General features: G+C 47.2%; 1 protein-coding gene across 1 annotated transcript in view; it reads left to right on the top strand.

Annotated features, from left to right (window-relative positions):
• The first annotated feature begins 1,590 nt into the window (after positions 1-1,590).
• The window catches only part of PKD1L1 (polycystin 1 like 1, transient receptor potential channel interacting), a 188,869-nt gene continuing 173,928 nt past the window's right edge, over positions 1,591-16,531 (top strand). Inside the window, exons 1-6 of the mRNA XM_050784834.1 lie at positions 1,591-1,708; positions 5,603-5,705; positions 11,195-11,377; positions 11,667-11,782; positions 14,534-14,658; positions 15,429-15,541. Of these exons, the coding sequence (XP_050640791.1) occupies positions 1,591-1,708; positions 5,603-5,705; positions 11,195-11,377; positions 11,667-11,782; positions 14,534-14,658; positions 15,429-15,541 (758 nt within the window). The remainder of the gene's footprint in view (positions 1,709-5,602; positions 5,706-11,194; positions 11,378-11,666; positions 11,783-14,533; positions 14,659-15,428; positions 15,542-16,531) is intronic.

The raw sequence follows: 16,531 nt of genomic DNA, 5'->3' as shown, positions 1-16,531 counted from the left end.
TGAGAACCAGAACTGAGTGGAGGGTGTCTACCTTGTGTTTTTGTACTTTTCTCTGTTCACTTCTTTCACTGTTTGCAAATAAACCCTGCCAAGGAGGCAGAGGACATAAGGGGCCCTCATGAGGGAAGTGCCTGATGGGATGTAGGACCTCCTCATTAACACTTCACCTAGTGCAAATTTGGCCTTCCCAAAGCAGCTCCTACCTGGGGCTTTACCAGTTTTTGGAGCATGCAGTCTTAAATCTAGAAAGAAATGCCCAGTGTGATTCTTAGATGTTTAGTGGCTTAACCTGTCCCAAGTGACAGGTGGGCCTCCCTTCACACTGGACAAGTCTGAAATAACCAAGAGAAACAGTGGTGCTCCAGCTCAGCTCCGTGGGGAAGCTGAGAGGGGCCATGCCCAGGGACCATGGGACTTGTCCTGGGTCTGCCTTGGCATGTGCCATCATATGATCTGGGCTCACATAAGTAGCAATGCTTTCCTAAGAGGATTCTATTCATACTTTATGAAATATCAGTTGTCTATATCAAATAATATTCAGTGTGGAGAAACCACTCCAGATGAAAGGACAGACTTTGATGAAAATAAGGTGGGCGGGTGAGGGTAAGGAAGCTGAGATGATACGGATAATTGTATACTGCTCAAAATATGTGCTTCAGAACCTAATACATTACCCCATATAATACATGTGTTGTGCTTTTCTTAACAATTGCATTGGAACAAGATAAATGCAAAGGTGGTTATGGCAATTCCCTATTTGTAACGTACTTTTGAGAGGGAAAAATCAAAGTGATCACCAAACTCTGTAGTGCTGAAAGATGATTCCTACTGCGATCACCGCATTCCTTCAGTGGAATTGCTGCATGTGACTCTGCAGAGAGAGAACAATTAGGGTATGGTTATGTTCCCCTACACTCCAAGTGGCCAGAGGACCCAAGGCATTTGGGGGCAGCCTATCAAGGTGTTTAAATATCAAGCCATGGATACTTAATTTTATGTTGAAGCCAATGGAAAGCACGGAAGACTATAGAAGAGAGAGATGCCATTTATAATTCAAATTATTGAGGATGTATATAAGACAAAGTACCTACTTTTAGTCCCAGGTGTACTAAAAGTGTTTAGTCCCGGGTGTTTAGTCCCAGTAAATTTGTCTTTTCTAGTTTGACAGTAGCTTTAAAAGTGTCCCATGATGCCCTCCCACTGCAAATTACAGGGCACTCAGCTATTTTTCACAAAATCATACTTTAATAACTATGTTGTTTTTCTTTAGTGGAGCTACGATTGAGCCTCACAGATAGATTAACACATATTTCCCTGCAAATGAACATCACTTAGGACATACTCATCTCAGAGGAAATGGCCCAGACGCATATTGGGGTGAAGGGAGGCTAAGGTCCCAGACCTTCTGGGCAGGAGATTTGCTTCTCAGGGGAAGCTTCTGGTTGGCTGCTTGTCCCAAGATGCTAATGGAGGCAGGGAAGGCTCACTGCTCCAGCCCATGGGGCGGAGCAAGACCAGTCCCCGTTGCTTCAGGATGCATTTGTGGGCTTTCCACCTGCGCTCACTTCCCCACAGCCACCCCTGGTGTGAATGCTGATCAGCAGCCCCATGGGAGCAGCCTGCTTGCAGCCAGGCTGGAGGGGGCTGATCGCAGCCTTGCCCCTGCTCTTCCTGGTGCAGCCCGCTCTGGGGACCAGCTCAAAGGATGGTGAGTTTGACATTCTACCAAGATCTTGTCAATTTTTTTCTTTTCGCCATAATTAATTACAAAAATTTGCCCAAGCACTGTGCTTGTTTCCGTGAGTATGATGGGACCCAGAGTGTGGGCTGGGGGTGGCGATGGGGTGGTAATAAAAAAAAGATGTAGAATATCTAAAGGTAGATGAGTAGAGGTCCACAAGCTGCCTCAAGGAACAGAATGGAAATGACAGTGACTGGCAGTCTTGCTAGGAAGGGACATGTCAGCCTGTGCAACTGCTCATGCAAGGAGAAGGTCAAGTGATGCTGACCGGCCAGGTGCTTTCCCAGGAAGCTCCATTTGGAGGTGAGAAACTGAGGCAGGCAGATAATAAGATGATAATGATCAGAACCTGGGCTTGCATTGAGACCTGAGAAACGAAGTTGGTTGCTCATGATAATCATCATTCTAGTGTTATTCTTCCTTGTATATTTTATGTATACACTTGCCTGAGTTGCAAATGTAGAATTTCCCAAATCTGAAACCTAATATCCTTAAATGCCATCTATTACATCTTTAAGTATGAAAACCCATGTGAGAACAATTGCCGAGGTTTCCATCTGAAGAGGAACCCTGTGCTGTTGAAACTGCAGCTCTGTTTGTGCCTTTTTACACTGTGAACTGTGTAAACACCTGTGTTCGCTTTTCTACTTTGACTATTGAAAGTCTTGAGGCAGTGCTACCTACTTTCAGGTATCCGTTCTGAACTATGTACACGCTAAGCACCTTAAATCTGTGGAGTAAGGCAGGGGTTCACTAAGTGAGCTATTAGATCTAAGGAGCAGTATTAGAAACTAAGTATTAAATCTGAAATACAGAATGTGTGGCTTAAAAAACAAATTCTAAGGAGGTGGATTTTGTTTAAAACAATGAAGCCAAAGGGAAAGGCCCCCCAGGATCTCTTCCAGCCAGGGGGATTCTGTCCTTGCACACTGATTTCGTGCAAAGAAACGATTTTGCTTGTGTTTCTTTCCTCCTTTCATCAAGGTCAGAAGGAGAGTCAAAATCCTGATCGAATCTTTGTTTCTAAATCAGGAGCTTAGATAGTGATTTCTTAAAATGGGCCATATTTGGAAGCCATTTACCTAATTTCATTCAGAATATTTTTACTTAAAGCAGTTTTTAAAACTTGACGTTTTCCAGTTTGCTTGGCTGCATCCGTCTCTCCTTAAGCGGCACACCCCTCTGTCCTCGGGAGGGAAGCAGTGAGTTTGGTTCTGTGTTGTGCTCCCTGTTGTACCAATGCAGTGCTCAGCAAACCCCAGGTGGAGGAGTGCGGCCCAAGAATGTAGATGAAGTGAGAACTCCTCCGTTGTCTGGATGCAGCTGCTCTGAGGACACAATGCTGGCCACAGGGGCCAGGAAAAAGACCGGAGGCTGCCCAACCCAGCGCTGGCCACGAGGGTGTTCTGCAATGATGGAAACATTGTATAATTTGTATGTCCGCTACTGAGCCTGTGAAATGTGGCTAATGATGGAGAAGCTAAAGCTAATTCTTTTTTTTTGGAGACAAGAGTTTCACTCTTGTTGCCCAATCTGGAGTGCAATGGCAGGAAGTTGACTCACCACAACCTTTGCCTCCTGGGTTCAAGCGAATCTCCTGCCTCAACCTCCTGGGTAGCTGGGATTTCAGGCATGCACCACCACACCTGGCTAATTTTTTTTGTATTTTTAGTAGAGATGGGGTTTCTCCAGCTAATTCTTAATTCTATTTAATTGTAAGTAACTTAAGCTGAGAGTGGCTATGAGACTGCCTCCCACGTAGGGCAGTGCAGGCATTTTTCTTCCCTCAATTATGTCACTTTCTTTGCTCCTCCTCATTTCCTGGCATCTTTGGTTAGCACTGCTGGCTTCAGAAACATCCCACACTTTAAATGTAGGCCCTGTTCTCAGGATGTCCAGCCCCACAGGGAGGCACGGGCAGCAACAAGGTCAGAGCATCCAGGTGTACATGTGGGTATGGATGCCAGCCCAGCAGGCAGGGTTGCGCAGGTGTCTTTACCCAGTGGACTCTGTTTAGATTTGACAGGAAAGTGTCAGAGCAAATCGCAGGGGCTCCAGAAAGAAGGAATTTTGTTCGTTTACAAACTGCAGTTGCAGTTTATCCTTTCCTTGGTCACAAGCACATTTGAAAGCGTATTGCTAATGAAACTGGAAAGTAGGCATTTCCCCCAAATCTGAGATTTACCCACAACAAGCACAGTGGGGACAAAGCCAGAGGCACTGCCAAGGCAGTGTGAGAAAAGCAGAGGTGACAGCAAGCCCCAGGAAAGACAGGTGTGTTAGGTCAACAGCAGGCCCCTTAAACCCCCACAGGGCTCTGGTTACTCACCTCATCTGCAGCAAAGTTCCAGAAAACACAGGATCCAAGGTCGGACACCCGTAGCTTGGATCATCATCGTTTAAGGGGTCCCTGTTCCCATCTGAGTAGGAGCTCGTGCCTGAAAACATTCCCACTCTTCTTGGTATCACTCTCTTCAGAGCAGAGAGAAAAATTACCTAGTTTTCTGAGTAAAACATTAAGTTTTCTCAAATCTCTATGAAGGTTTAAATGTTGGTATAAAGAACTAAGGCAACTAACAAATGCTTTAAAAATGTAAGAGAAAATGTTTCATAATGGAGAGAACTCAGTCTGACCCAACCATTTGCAAACAAGGAGAGGTGCAGGAGGTTCGGAACCAGATAATTCCTAGGCTCTGCCAGAAGACAGAGTGCACCGAGGGCGTGCCTTGCCAGCCTTCCATATGAATGCTCTTCTACTCTTCTGGAAGGTATCCTGTTCCCCAGTCCAGTTGTGGACAGTTACAGCTTTGTTTTTTTTTTTTTTTTTCTTTGAGACGGAGTCTCACTCTGTCGCCCAGGCTGGAGTGCAGTGGTGCAGTGGCGCCATCTCGGTTCACTGCAAGCTCCGCCTCCTGGGTTCACACCATTCTCCTGCCTCAGCCTCCCCAGTAGCTGGGACTACAGGCGCCCGCCACCACACTGGCTAATTTTTTTTGTATTTTTACTAGAGATGGAGTTTCACCATGTTAGCCAGGATGGTCTCAATCTCCTGACTTTGTGATCCACCCGCCTCGGCCTCCCAAAGTGCTGGGATTACAGGCATGAGCCACAGCGCCCGCCGTTTTTTGTTTTTGTTTTTTTTTTTGAGACAGAGCCTTACTCTGTTGCCCAGGCTGGAGTGCGATGGCACCATCTTGGCTCACTGCAACCTCCACCTCTCAGTTTCAAGCGATTCTCCAGCCTCAGCCTCCCGAGTAGCTGGGATTATAGGCGTGAGCCACCGTGCCCAGCTGACAGTTACAGTTTTTAATTATCAGAACTCTCTCAGCTTCCATGTACAGTCTTTCAGGCAGCCACAAAGATCCCTACCTAAAACACACTTTTGTTTTATTTTGTTTTGTTTTTGAGGCAGAGTCTTATTCTGTTGCCCAAGCTGAAGCACAGTAGTGCAATCTTGTCTCACTGCAACCTCCACCTCCTGGGTTCAAGCAATTCTCTCGCCTCAGCCTCCTGAGTAACTAGGATTACAGATGCTTGCCACCACACCTGGCTATTTTTGTATTTTTAGTAGAGATAAGATTTCACCATATTGGTCAGGCTGGTCTCAAACTTCTGGCCTCAAGTGATCCACCCACCTCGGCCTCCCAAAGTGCTGGGATTACAGGCATGAACCACCACGTCTGTCGAAAGCACACTTCTTAGGAAGGAATTTGTCTGACAATATTAGAAAACAAAAGCTGTTTCTGATTGGGAAAATGTTACCGGAGTTCGGATTTTTGCCTCTGTGTTTGATGTGTGTCCTGATAAGGGGTCACAAGTACAGAAGCTGGAAGCATTAAGCTCTGTTTCTTTGTCTTCCAGAGGATGTAGGAAGAAGCTGGTCTGCTGACTGTGATACTCATGACCAGCTTGCACGGGACATGGCTGAGGAGGCAGCCCAAAACATTCCTGGTGACCAGGAAAGGTGAGTTAGCACTGTTCTCAGAGGGTTTGGTAAGCTTGATTTTAAAGTATGCATTCAGAATTTTTCTTTCAAAAGTCATCACCTCTAGGATGTAGGCTCACTCTGGCATAGGTGGAGGGCCTGTACCAGGAGGGTGCAGTTGGCCAGCGGGGTCAGTTCAGAGGTTGGAGTTGGTGTTGAGAATGGATTTTTTCCTGAAGGCTTTTTAGAAGATTTCTCAAAGCGGATGCCTTCAGTCATGAGAAGTGCTGATTGCTCTTCCTGCAAATGCAGGATACCTTCCAAATTACAGGACTTTCTGCTGCCCGGTAGTAGACAAAGTTAAGCTATCTGCTTGTCTGCCAGGTCCCTTGCATGGAGACCAGGAGAAACCTGGCACAGGAAGAGATCATGGGGTCTTGGCCCATGGGTCTTATTTCTAAATCCTTTTCCCCATGCTCTGTGCACGCCAGCACCCATGTGTTGTTGAGGCTGGGCAGCCTGTGTGCTCTGCTGTTGGCTGTCTCATGGCAGTGTGACATGGTGCAAACCTCCATGCCCCCTTTCCTGGGCATGGGGCCAGCAAGGTGACCTGCCTGTGGGATGTGGTAAGAACCCAGGGAGGGTCCCCACTGTCCCCTGGCCTGACGTGATGGGAGTCTGTGCCTGTAGATCTTGCCCAGTGGGGTACCCCGCTACTGCAGGTCACTTTACCTCCTCACACCTAGATTTCTCATCCCGAAAATCTGAGTACCTCTGTTGTGACATCTGTAAACTCCAACGGGTCGTTATAAAAATCAGTATCCTTGATGAATGCTTGCTGTCAGCATTTCTGCCTTTGCTAGCTTACTGTCTTTGTGCCGTCACCATCATTTTATCAAAGAAACCCAAAGCAAACCAAGACGAGAAAGTGAGGCTGCACGTGTTAACAGGGTTGGCCACATTCATGCTTGGAAATTTCTTTGCCTTATGTCACTCACTGCTGCCAAGCTTTGTCTGATTTTGGCTATAATTTTTTCTGTTATTTTTTTTTGTTACCCCATTTTTCTTTTATTCCAAATGCCCGTGCTCCTGCAGACTCCCAAAGTCTTGATACTGGCCCAATTTGACCTTCACGCCTATCAGCCAGGAAATTGCAAGGAGTTACCCCTTTGTCCTTAGAAAGGAAAGAAAAGCTGAGGAGTGGAAGTGGCTGACTTGATGTTTTTTCCCCTGTATATTTCTACATCTTGTACTTGCAGAGCAACTAGTTCATGCACGTACTAGCCATTGTAATTGGTGTCCAGGCCCCATTTCTGAAGTCATAGCCTTTTGGGGTTTCCTGAGTCACCTAAAGCAAGACAGTGGCTGATCTGGTTCATAGAAACAGAAGAGGTTTTCGTGATTCTGCTGTATCCCTCATTTCCTGGAGTTAGGCCTGTAGTGTCTCTGTGTGTGTGTGGTATAGGACATGTGTGTGGGTACTGTGGTGTGTGGTCTGTGTGTGTAGTGTGTGGTATGGGTATGTGTGGTATAGTATGAGTGAGGTATGGTGTGTGTGTGATGCATGGTGTGTGCTGTGTGAGGTGTGTGTAATGTGTCGGTGTGTGTGGTGTTTGTGTGGTGTGTGTATGTGTGGTACATGGTGTTTGAGTGTGTGGTGTGAGTGTGGTGTGCGTGGTGTGAGTGTGTGGTGTCTGTATATTGTGTGTGATGCTGTGTGGTGTGTGTGTGTGGTGTTTGAATGTGTGGTGTGAGTGTGGTGTGTGTGATGGGAGTGTGTGGTGTGTATATTGTGTGATGCTGTGTGGTGTGTGGGGGTGTGGTGTATGCGTGTATGGTATGTGAGTGTGTGATGTGTGAGTGTGTAATGTGTATATTGTGTGTGATGCTATGTGGTGTGTGTGGTGTGTGTGTAGTGTATGCGTGTGTGGTGTGTGTGTGATGTGTGAGTGTGTATTGTGTACATTTTGTGTGATGCTGTGTGGTGTGAGTGTGTGGTATATGCGTGTGTGGTGTGTGTGGTGTGTGTGTGTGATGTGTGTGGAGTATGTGTGTGTGGTATGTGTGTGGTGTGTGATGTGAGTGTGAGTGTGTAGTGTGTATTTTGTGTTTGATGCTGCGTGGTGTGAGTGTGTGTGGTGTATGCATGTGTGGTATGTGTGTGGTGTGTGAGTGTGTGATGTGAGTGTGAGTGTGGTGTATGCATGTGTGGTGTGTGTGGTGTGTGAGTGATGTGAGTGTGAGTGTGTAGTGTGTATATTTTGTGTGATGCTGTGGTATGTGTGTGGTGTGTGTGTGTGGTGTGAGTGTGAGTGTGTGGTGTGAGTGTTAGTGTGATTTTTCATCTTCTCCCAGTTTTATCATCTTCCACCTGTGACCCCCACAATCCATTTCCAGCTTGAATGATTTGCATTTACATTCCCTGGTCTCTAAAACTCATCCAGCAGAAAACTTAGCACAGTCCTTCAAGGATGTTACAGTGTCTGGATCTTACCTTGGAGATGGTGATGGTAGAGTAGTTGGAATCCTATTCGAGGACCTTGATAAACAGAATCCCTACAGTGACAGTGAGTGAAAGTGTCTGGTCTAAACACTTAGTTGAGGCAGTAAAAAGAACACAGGAAAAGCCTTCATGCAAAAGCCTGTCCAAGGTTATTTCCATCTGAGGGCCTGATGTAAGAGCCCAACGTTGAACGCCAAGAAAGACCATCATTTTTCTGCTTCCCTGCCTAGTTCACTTTAAATTGGTTTGAATATGAGGTCTCTGCAGCTTCCAGCTTGCCAATATTTTATTTGTTGATATTGGTCAGCAAAACATCCTTCTTCATCCCGACTTGTTGATGAGGAAGTGTCTGCCCCTTATGTGCTGAGGTGGACTAGCCCCAGAGCCTGCTCCAGCCCTCCCTGCCCCTGCCTTTATAACCAGGAGTGCCTGGCCAGAGCGGGTGAAATGGTTCAAGATAAGAGTTCAGCTCCAATGCTCTCATCTTCCAACTGCTCAAAAACACTCACTTTTTTTTAAACTTTATTTTATTTTATTTTATTTTTACTTTAAGTTCTGGGATACATGCGCAGAATGTGCAGGTTTGTGACATAGGTATACATGTTCCATGGTGGTTTGCTGCACCTATCAACCTGTTATCTAAGTTTTAAGCCCTGCATGCATTAGGTATTTATCCTAATGCTCTCCCTCCCCTTACCCCCAACCCCCAACAAGCCCCGGAAAAGACTCGCTCTTAAGGAATTATAAGAGATCTGTCATGTAATTCAAACAAATGGCTCAACTAGTTCCCTTGAGGCATCACAGACTGTGTTTGAGCCATCAGTATCATCCCATTCCCCAATGGCCACAGTTAACTAAGAGGAAGCCAGGTGCCTCTGTGAAAATGGTGCTGATTCTGTGCCAGGGCCTGGGGGCCTGCCTCCTCCCAACACCAGGAAAAACAGCCTCCCTTGTATTTAAATTATCTCCCCCTTCCATTTTTTTATTTGAAAAGATTTCTGAAATCTCAAGGAATATTAGCTTTGCAGCGCTATCCTTGGCGCCTCTGTGAGTGGAGGACACCGCTGTTGGGGATGTGCTTTTCACCTTCTGAGAAGAAAGTTACTTCTCAAGGGCCAACTATGTCCCAGGAACCAGGGCTGGTGTTTTCTGTGGGTAGCACTTGGAAGTGATCCCGTTGTGGGGGCGTCTGGGAGGGTCTCAGAACCTGGTGGGTGCCAGGGCTATCTAACCTTGTGTGGGCCCAGAGTGGCGGGCAGTCTCACAGCCATCGGCTGTGAGGCACACACAGTGGGCAGAGGTTAGGTTGGTCCTTTCCTCAATTTTATTTGCCCACCAGATCATTGCAGAAATCCTCTAAGTCTGATCTGGTCTGGTCTGTATGATTCCAAAGCTGTCCCCTTTTCTATTATTATTATTTTTTATTTTCTCATTTCTCTGGCCTTTGGAAGACAAGCATAGTTGAGAGTAGACAAGGAAATCCTTGGAATTATTCAACAGTTTGAGGCCTTTGACCTAGCAACCATCTTCATCTTCAAAATACAGCTTTGCACCTCCCTGCAAACTTTCCTCAACTATAAATAGTGTCCTCGTCTGCCCTCTGGTGGCGGCTTCTTGGGCATCAAGAACCAGACTTGTAAAAATTTGGTGAAACTGTCCAGTTTTATCTTTGTAGAAACCTTGTTTAAGATAAAGTAGATATCCTATAGACTTTATAGACATCCAAAATGGGTAAAAAAGAGAATTCTGAAGAGCTGAATGCATTTTTCAGGGGAAAGGTGGAACACAGCATCTAAGAACAAGGCGAACACCCTTAGCAGCTGGTTACCAAGCATTTAGCTAATACAGGGCGTCCCTTTCTGGAGTGACAGTCCTGGCAGCAGCCTTGTGAAGTAGGTGTGTGTCGCTCCTCTTAAACAGTGAAGGAGACTGACACAGTGAGGAAAGGTGACTGCCTGTGTCTAGAAGAAGTGGATGTAGAGCCTGCCCTTCTCCTTAGCACAGCAGCCTACATGGAGCCAGGCACTTGGTGATGGTTCCCATTGCCCTGTCGCTGGGAGTGGGCATGGAGGAGAAACCTGAATCACACCATCCATTTCTGGCTGAATCAAGATCAGAACCCGGGAAACCCGCACTTTAGATCAGGACTATTTCACTCACTGCGCTTGATCTTTCTCAAGTTGATTGGTGCCAGACACAGACACCTCAGGACCCAAGGAGCCACAGGCCCGAAAGGGAGTGACCAGGGACCAGATGACAACCCACAGTGATCTCTGCTGACAAACATGAGAGCAGCAGACAGCTGCCAAGGCCTAGGGAGGGAAAGTCGCCAGCTATGCCAAGGGGCAGAGCTCTGGGGCTGACTTCAACTGCAGCTTGAGCTCTAGAGGCACACCTGTAGAGAGCTTTGAAGGAAGGTGCCATAGAATTGACGTCAGCTTTGGGTTTGCTGAGAACCAGGTTTAAACGTTGGCTCTGCCTCTCACTGATGGTGTGAACTTCGCTAAGTTAACTTGTTTTGCTGGGCCTCCATGATCCCATCTGCATTGCTGTTCTTGCATTGCTATAAAGAAATACCTGAGACTGAGAAAGGAGGTTTAATTGGCTCATGGTTCTGCAGGCTGTACAGGAAGCATAATGCTGGCATCTGCGACTGGGGAGGCCTCAGGAAGCTTACAATCGTGGTGGAAGGTGAAGGGGGAGCAGATGCATCACATGGCAACAGCAGGAGCAAGAAGAGGGGAGGAGATGCCACACACTTTTAAATGACCGTATCTCGGAGAACTCACAAAGACAGCACCAAGCCATGAGAGATCTGCCCCCGTGATCCAAACACCTCCCACCAGGCCTCACCTCTAACATTGGAGATTACAATTCAACATGAGATTTGCACAGGGACAACTATCAAAATGATATCAGCATCTTAAAAAGTAACTGCACGGAACCTCTCAAGTCTGTTGTGGAGATGAACAGGGAGGATGCCATGCAGTGCCTCCTGTGTGTCTGTGCTGGGGTCTCTCCCCAGGGCCATGGGTTCCACGCTCTTCTTTTCTGCAGCATGCCAGATCCCCATGGGCTGGAAGTATGTGCTCTCAGAGCTGCGAGTGAGCAGTGGGAATGGGGACAGTGAGGCAGGAAGAAAGGAGGAGGAAGAGGACCCCTGGGGGCCACCAGGCCTTGCCCTGGAAGGTCAGCTCTGTGCATCTGGGCAGGAAGCCCTAGAGGCAGCAGGAAGAGAGATGGGTCTGTTCAGAGGCTGTTTTAGTAGTCAGATGGGAGCTATATTTCAGTTAATCTTCCAAAACAGACCCTGAGTTTGGGAAATATGAAGTGAAGAAACCATAGATGCAAGTCGTTGTTTTTTGTTCATTTGGCAGCCAATTATGTACTTAATACATTTGTGGCAGAAATATGGATATGGAAGGAAGAGTGGTCACAGGATGGCTGTGATTAAACGATTGTACGTAATCTTCCTCTGGTTCTTTTCTTTCCCTTAGGTGTCTCCAGGCTGCCTGCCGCCTTTCCTTCGGTGGTGAGCTGTCTGTGAGCACTGACAAGACCTGGGGTCTTCATCTGTGCAGCTGTAGCCCTCCTGGAGGTGGACTGTGGGTCGGTAAGGCCTTGGGGAAGGAGGCATGGCCACCATGACAAGAATGTTGCTTTATTTCCCTGGTATAAAGAGGACATCTTCCACATGGGAATTTCATTTTCTGCTTTTAAGAAACAGAAGGAAGGTCAGAGTGATCTTAAACCTGCTGTTTTGTAAGTGCCTCTGACTTAAATAGTCCACATGCCAGGGTGGTATATTTTGAACTTCTTCACTGGGGCCCACCCCTGACTTTCTGCTTTAGGAGGTCTGGGGTGAGGCTGAGGAGCTCTGGGGGCCACACTTCGAGAACGACTGAGACTACAATGGGGCCTCCCAGAGCCCAGAAGGGGATACTTAGGTTACAGGAGGTGTCTGCATGGCCACAGGTGTGGGGCTTTCCTCCTCCTCCTTAACACAGAGAGTATCTCTGTTTTCAATTTTTAAAATGAAAAGTCTAAAGTGTTACCTAAAATGTAATTGCCAGGATTCCTTTAAGTAGAAGGAATTTTCGAGTTTTCAACTTAGGCTACACATTTGGTAGACCTGAGAAACTGATTTGAAAAATTAAAATTTAAAAATTTTTTACATTCCTGAAGAGACAGATTTAAATGAAGTGTGTGGGGGGCGGGCAGGAGGTGGGTGAGTGCCTGGCATCAATGTTGAAACAATGCAACGCCAACTCTTTTTGCAATTCTTATGTTAAGATCATGTGGAATTGGTACCTAAATGCCAGGGGTTTGCCTGATGTCCTGCTGCCGCTGCTTACGTACAGAGCATAATCATCACTGAGACAGCGAGGATTGCCAGGGAAGAAAGCTTTATCAGGTGCTGCAGATGAGGAGAAGGAAGATAAAGTCTCAATATGTCTCCCCAGCTGACTAAAATGGGGGGGTTTATATAGCAGGGAAGGCAAGAAAACAAAAATTAAGAGAGGGTTGAGGAAGCAGTCTGAGGAATGAGGGGCCTGGCTGGATGCAGGGATCTGGTGGGTCCCTTTCCTGGGTTTCCCGAGGGAGGAACTCAGATGAGATGGATGTTAAGTCTCAAGTTTTAAGACTAGGAGAGTCGATTTCCATGTTTATTCAAAAAAACCTATAAATATCAGTGCTGTGGGACAATTAGGCCAATTTCAGGATTAGTTTCACTCATTTAGTTTATTTTTCCTTTTGTTCAATTTTGCGATTTTGTGTACTTTTTATGATTTTTTATTTAATTTTTTCTGTTCTAGGGATATGTCCACTTTTTTTTTTTTTCAGATAATTTGAGCACAGTGACTTTGATGACTAATTGGTTTCAGAGAAATATGAGTCACTTGACTATTCTAGCTTATTCCCAAACATTTTCTAAATATTTCTTCCTCTCAGATGTGTCCAGTTCAGGAAATTGCTTCCTACCTCAGTTGGCGCATCCAACCTGCATGGGCGCTCAACGGCACTCGATGGTACTTGCAGCACATCACGTATTAGACAACCCTCGGAAGCACAGCCTTTGCTTTTTTCTCAGCTTTTATTGTCACAAGATATTAGTACACTGGACTCTTGACAGTAAATAGTGGCTTTGACTCACAGTGTTAACACTGGATTTGATATTGTCCTAGGCTAAACTTGAGAGTGTCCCGGGAGGCTAGGGGAAAGCTGCCTGCCGGCATCACTGCTGGGGTGCAGGGAGGAAGCCACGCCCCCCGTGAGGATGGCCCAGCCCTGGCCTGGAGCTCCTGGAGAACCTGCTGCTCTCGGCGGCCTGCAGGCCTTTGGGTTCCTTCTAGCCTGAGCAAAGCTGGCCAGAATAAGAGACTGGGGTTAAGGGAGGCCAGGCAGAAACAGGTTTCCTTGCGGAACTCAGGTCTGAGGGAAAAGCAGCAGGGTGCTCCAGTCTCCCCTTCACCTGCCACCCCCACTTCCTTCCCCTCCTACCTGGGGATGCAAGGCCCTCCCCGAAGGGCAGAGGGGTGGGGGCTTCAGGGAAAGCAGCTCTTGCACCCAAGGCAGTCGCCTGGCTTCTTGCTGAGAGTGGCTGTGTGCAGGGGCAGGTCTAGCAGAAATATTTTCTTTTAACTTTTATTATGGACATTTTCAAACATCCGCATGAGTAGAGAGAATGGCATCACAAACACTCAAGGACCTGTCATCGCCGGCGACAGTTGTCAGCTGTGCGCAGATCCTATTCCAGCTACTCCCACAGACCTGGGATGTGGCAGGGCCCTCAGCCTCCCAGCTGGGTGGACACGGGCCCCGCTCACTGCCCAGCCTTCAGCCCTCAGAGATGGGAGGAGTGAACATCAGCCAGGTCCACGCTACTGTCAGAGCCAGATTGCCCAGGTGGGAACATCCTGCTTATAAACTTTGGAGTGTCTTTAATGGTTTTCCTGTTTGTTCAACAGTTCCCCCACCACTCCTTCAGACTGTGGTATAGCCCCCTCTACTACACACCACTGAGCAGGACCCTTGACCCTCGTTATTTTATGACCGGACCGCTGGGTGTTTCTGGAACAGGCATTCATTGTCAGTGTGGCTGGTGGTCGTGCGTTCCCTCATATTGCTTAGTGTGGGCTACACCTAAGACATTGTTTAAGCAAGGAAATAGAAAGAAAAGACACACTGCAGGACACCAAAGCCCAATCTTCATGATCAGCCCGTTGTTAGGCCCGGGTGGCTTTGAACTTGTGTATAACTGAGGGCTTCTCCAGCTTTATTTTCTCACCTTCCCAGAACATTGCAGTCTTCAGAATCTGTTTGCTGGTTGTTGTTTTTTGTTTTTTTGGTTTTTTTTCTCTAGAGGTCTGTGCTAATCGCGTGCTTCTTATGAGGGATGGGAAGTGTGACTGTCCTCGGTGTGCTCTGAAGACAAAGGCAGAAGACCGGGAATCACAGAGCCCATCCTCATTGCCTTCTGGGCAGAAGGTATTCCTGGATCTGGGGAAATTCGGCTTTTCTTCCTGAATACAGTACATGTACAGTACAGCTCGAAAGCACCTCCATGTTTCAGCAGGAATTTATCAGGGATTGTTTTCCTATCATGTGTGTTTGTGCCAGTGAAGCAAGTGTGACTTATAAAGTCTTAATTCAGCTCCAGAGTGTAGTTCCACAGATAAGAAGTGCAGGCAGGGGTAGCCCAGCCCAGAGGAGTAGGGGATAGCCCTCAGATGGGGAGTGAGGGGGTAGCCCTCAGGTGGGGAGTGGGGGATACCCCCAGGGTGGGGAGTGGGGGTGCCCCTCAGGTGGGGGGTGGGGCTACCCCCAGGGTGGGGAGTAGGGGCTGCCCCCAGATGGCTCCAGCATAGACAAGGCTTCCAGCAGCCAAAGCACCGAAACCCTGCTTATCTTGCACAGTGTGAGGAGCTCTTTGAAGAACCTATTAATTAACACTAGACAACCTGGAGGTTTGTGAATTCCCTTGCAGCACGACCCCCAGCAGATGCTGTTATGGCTACGTGTTTGCTTTTTGGCTTCCTCTGGCCGAAGGCAAGCCCTGGGAGGATGAAGCTGTCTGCTTTCCTCGCCGTTGCTTCTCTGGTGCCCAGCAGAGTGCCGGGTGCACAGCGCCGGGTGCCCAGCAGGGGTCCACAGCAGGGGTCCACTGCTATTCTGTTAACGAAGTAATGTTACTTTCCCAAATGTACTGGGTTTTCATAAGCAGCTCTCTTACGTTATTTTATTATTTTTTCTTACAGAACATTTGGAAAACAACTAGTAAAGCAGCGTTAAGTGTTGTTAATGAAAAAACACAGGCTGTTGTTAATGAAAAAACACAGGCGCCTCTGGATTGTGATCACAGTGCTGATAGGTATGTCAATGTACCATGGCAAAATCTTGCTTTTCTGAACATGCAAATGATATGAGACTTACAAAGAATTGCTCAGATGTGAAAGTGGATGCTTGTTCCTACATGGCCCGAGGGTGGGTTAGCAAATGCAGCTCTTAAATTGGTGGAAAAAAGAATGGTGTTCTGAAGTTAATTTGCTGGAGTAGACCAGGTAGTATGACAAACCCCCGAATGCTGGGAGCCGTACAAGGTGATGTCATACAAGAATTGTCGGCCGGGCGCGGTGGCTCAAGCCTGTAATCCCAGCACTTTGGGAGGCCGAGACGGGCGGATCACGAGGTCAGGAGATCGAGACCATCCTGGCTAACACGGTGAAACCCCGTCTCTACTAAAAAATACAAAAAACTAGCTGGGCGCGGTGGCGGGCGCCTGTAGTCCCAGCTACTCGGGAGGCTGAGGCAGGAGAATGGCGTGAACCTGGGAGGCGGAGCTTGCAGTGAGCTGAGATCCGGCCACTGCACTCCAGCCTGGGCGGCAGAGCGAGACTCCGTCTCAAAAAAAAAAAAAAAAAAAAAAAAAAGAATTGTCATTGTCTCCATTATGAACTCTGGGAAGGAATATGGTGAGCCTTCCGGGTACAAGCACTCGACATGATGGTAATTGGTTATTTTATGGTGCATAACATACAGACTTTAAAACAGCATTCGATGAACCTTGAAGACATTATGCTTTGTGAGATAACCAGTCACAAAAAGACACATCCTTTATAATTCTACTTATGCGAGGTCCCTAGAGTGGTCACATTCATAGACACTGAAAGGAGAGTGGGGTAGTTGCCAGGGGCTGTGGTGGGGAGGAACAGAGGGTTGCTTAATGGGTACGGAGCTTCAGTTTTGCAGGATAGGAAAGTCCTAAAAATGTACTGCACAACCATGTATGTGTGCATACACTTAACACCACTGAACTGTGCCTTCAAATAGTTCAGATGGTAAATTTTGTTATTTTTTTTTT

Source organism: Macaca thibetana, chromosome 3 (genome assembly GCF_024542745.1).
Source record: "Macaca thibetana thibetana isolate TM-01 chromosome 3, ASM2454274v1, whole genome shotgun sequence".
Classification (NCBI taxonomy): domain Eukaryota; kingdom Metazoa; phylum Chordata; class Mammalia; order Primates; family Cercopithecidae; genus Macaca; species Macaca thibetana.
Note: the sequence above shows the minus strand (reverse complement) of the source record. Positions and strands in the feature narration are given on the sequence as shown.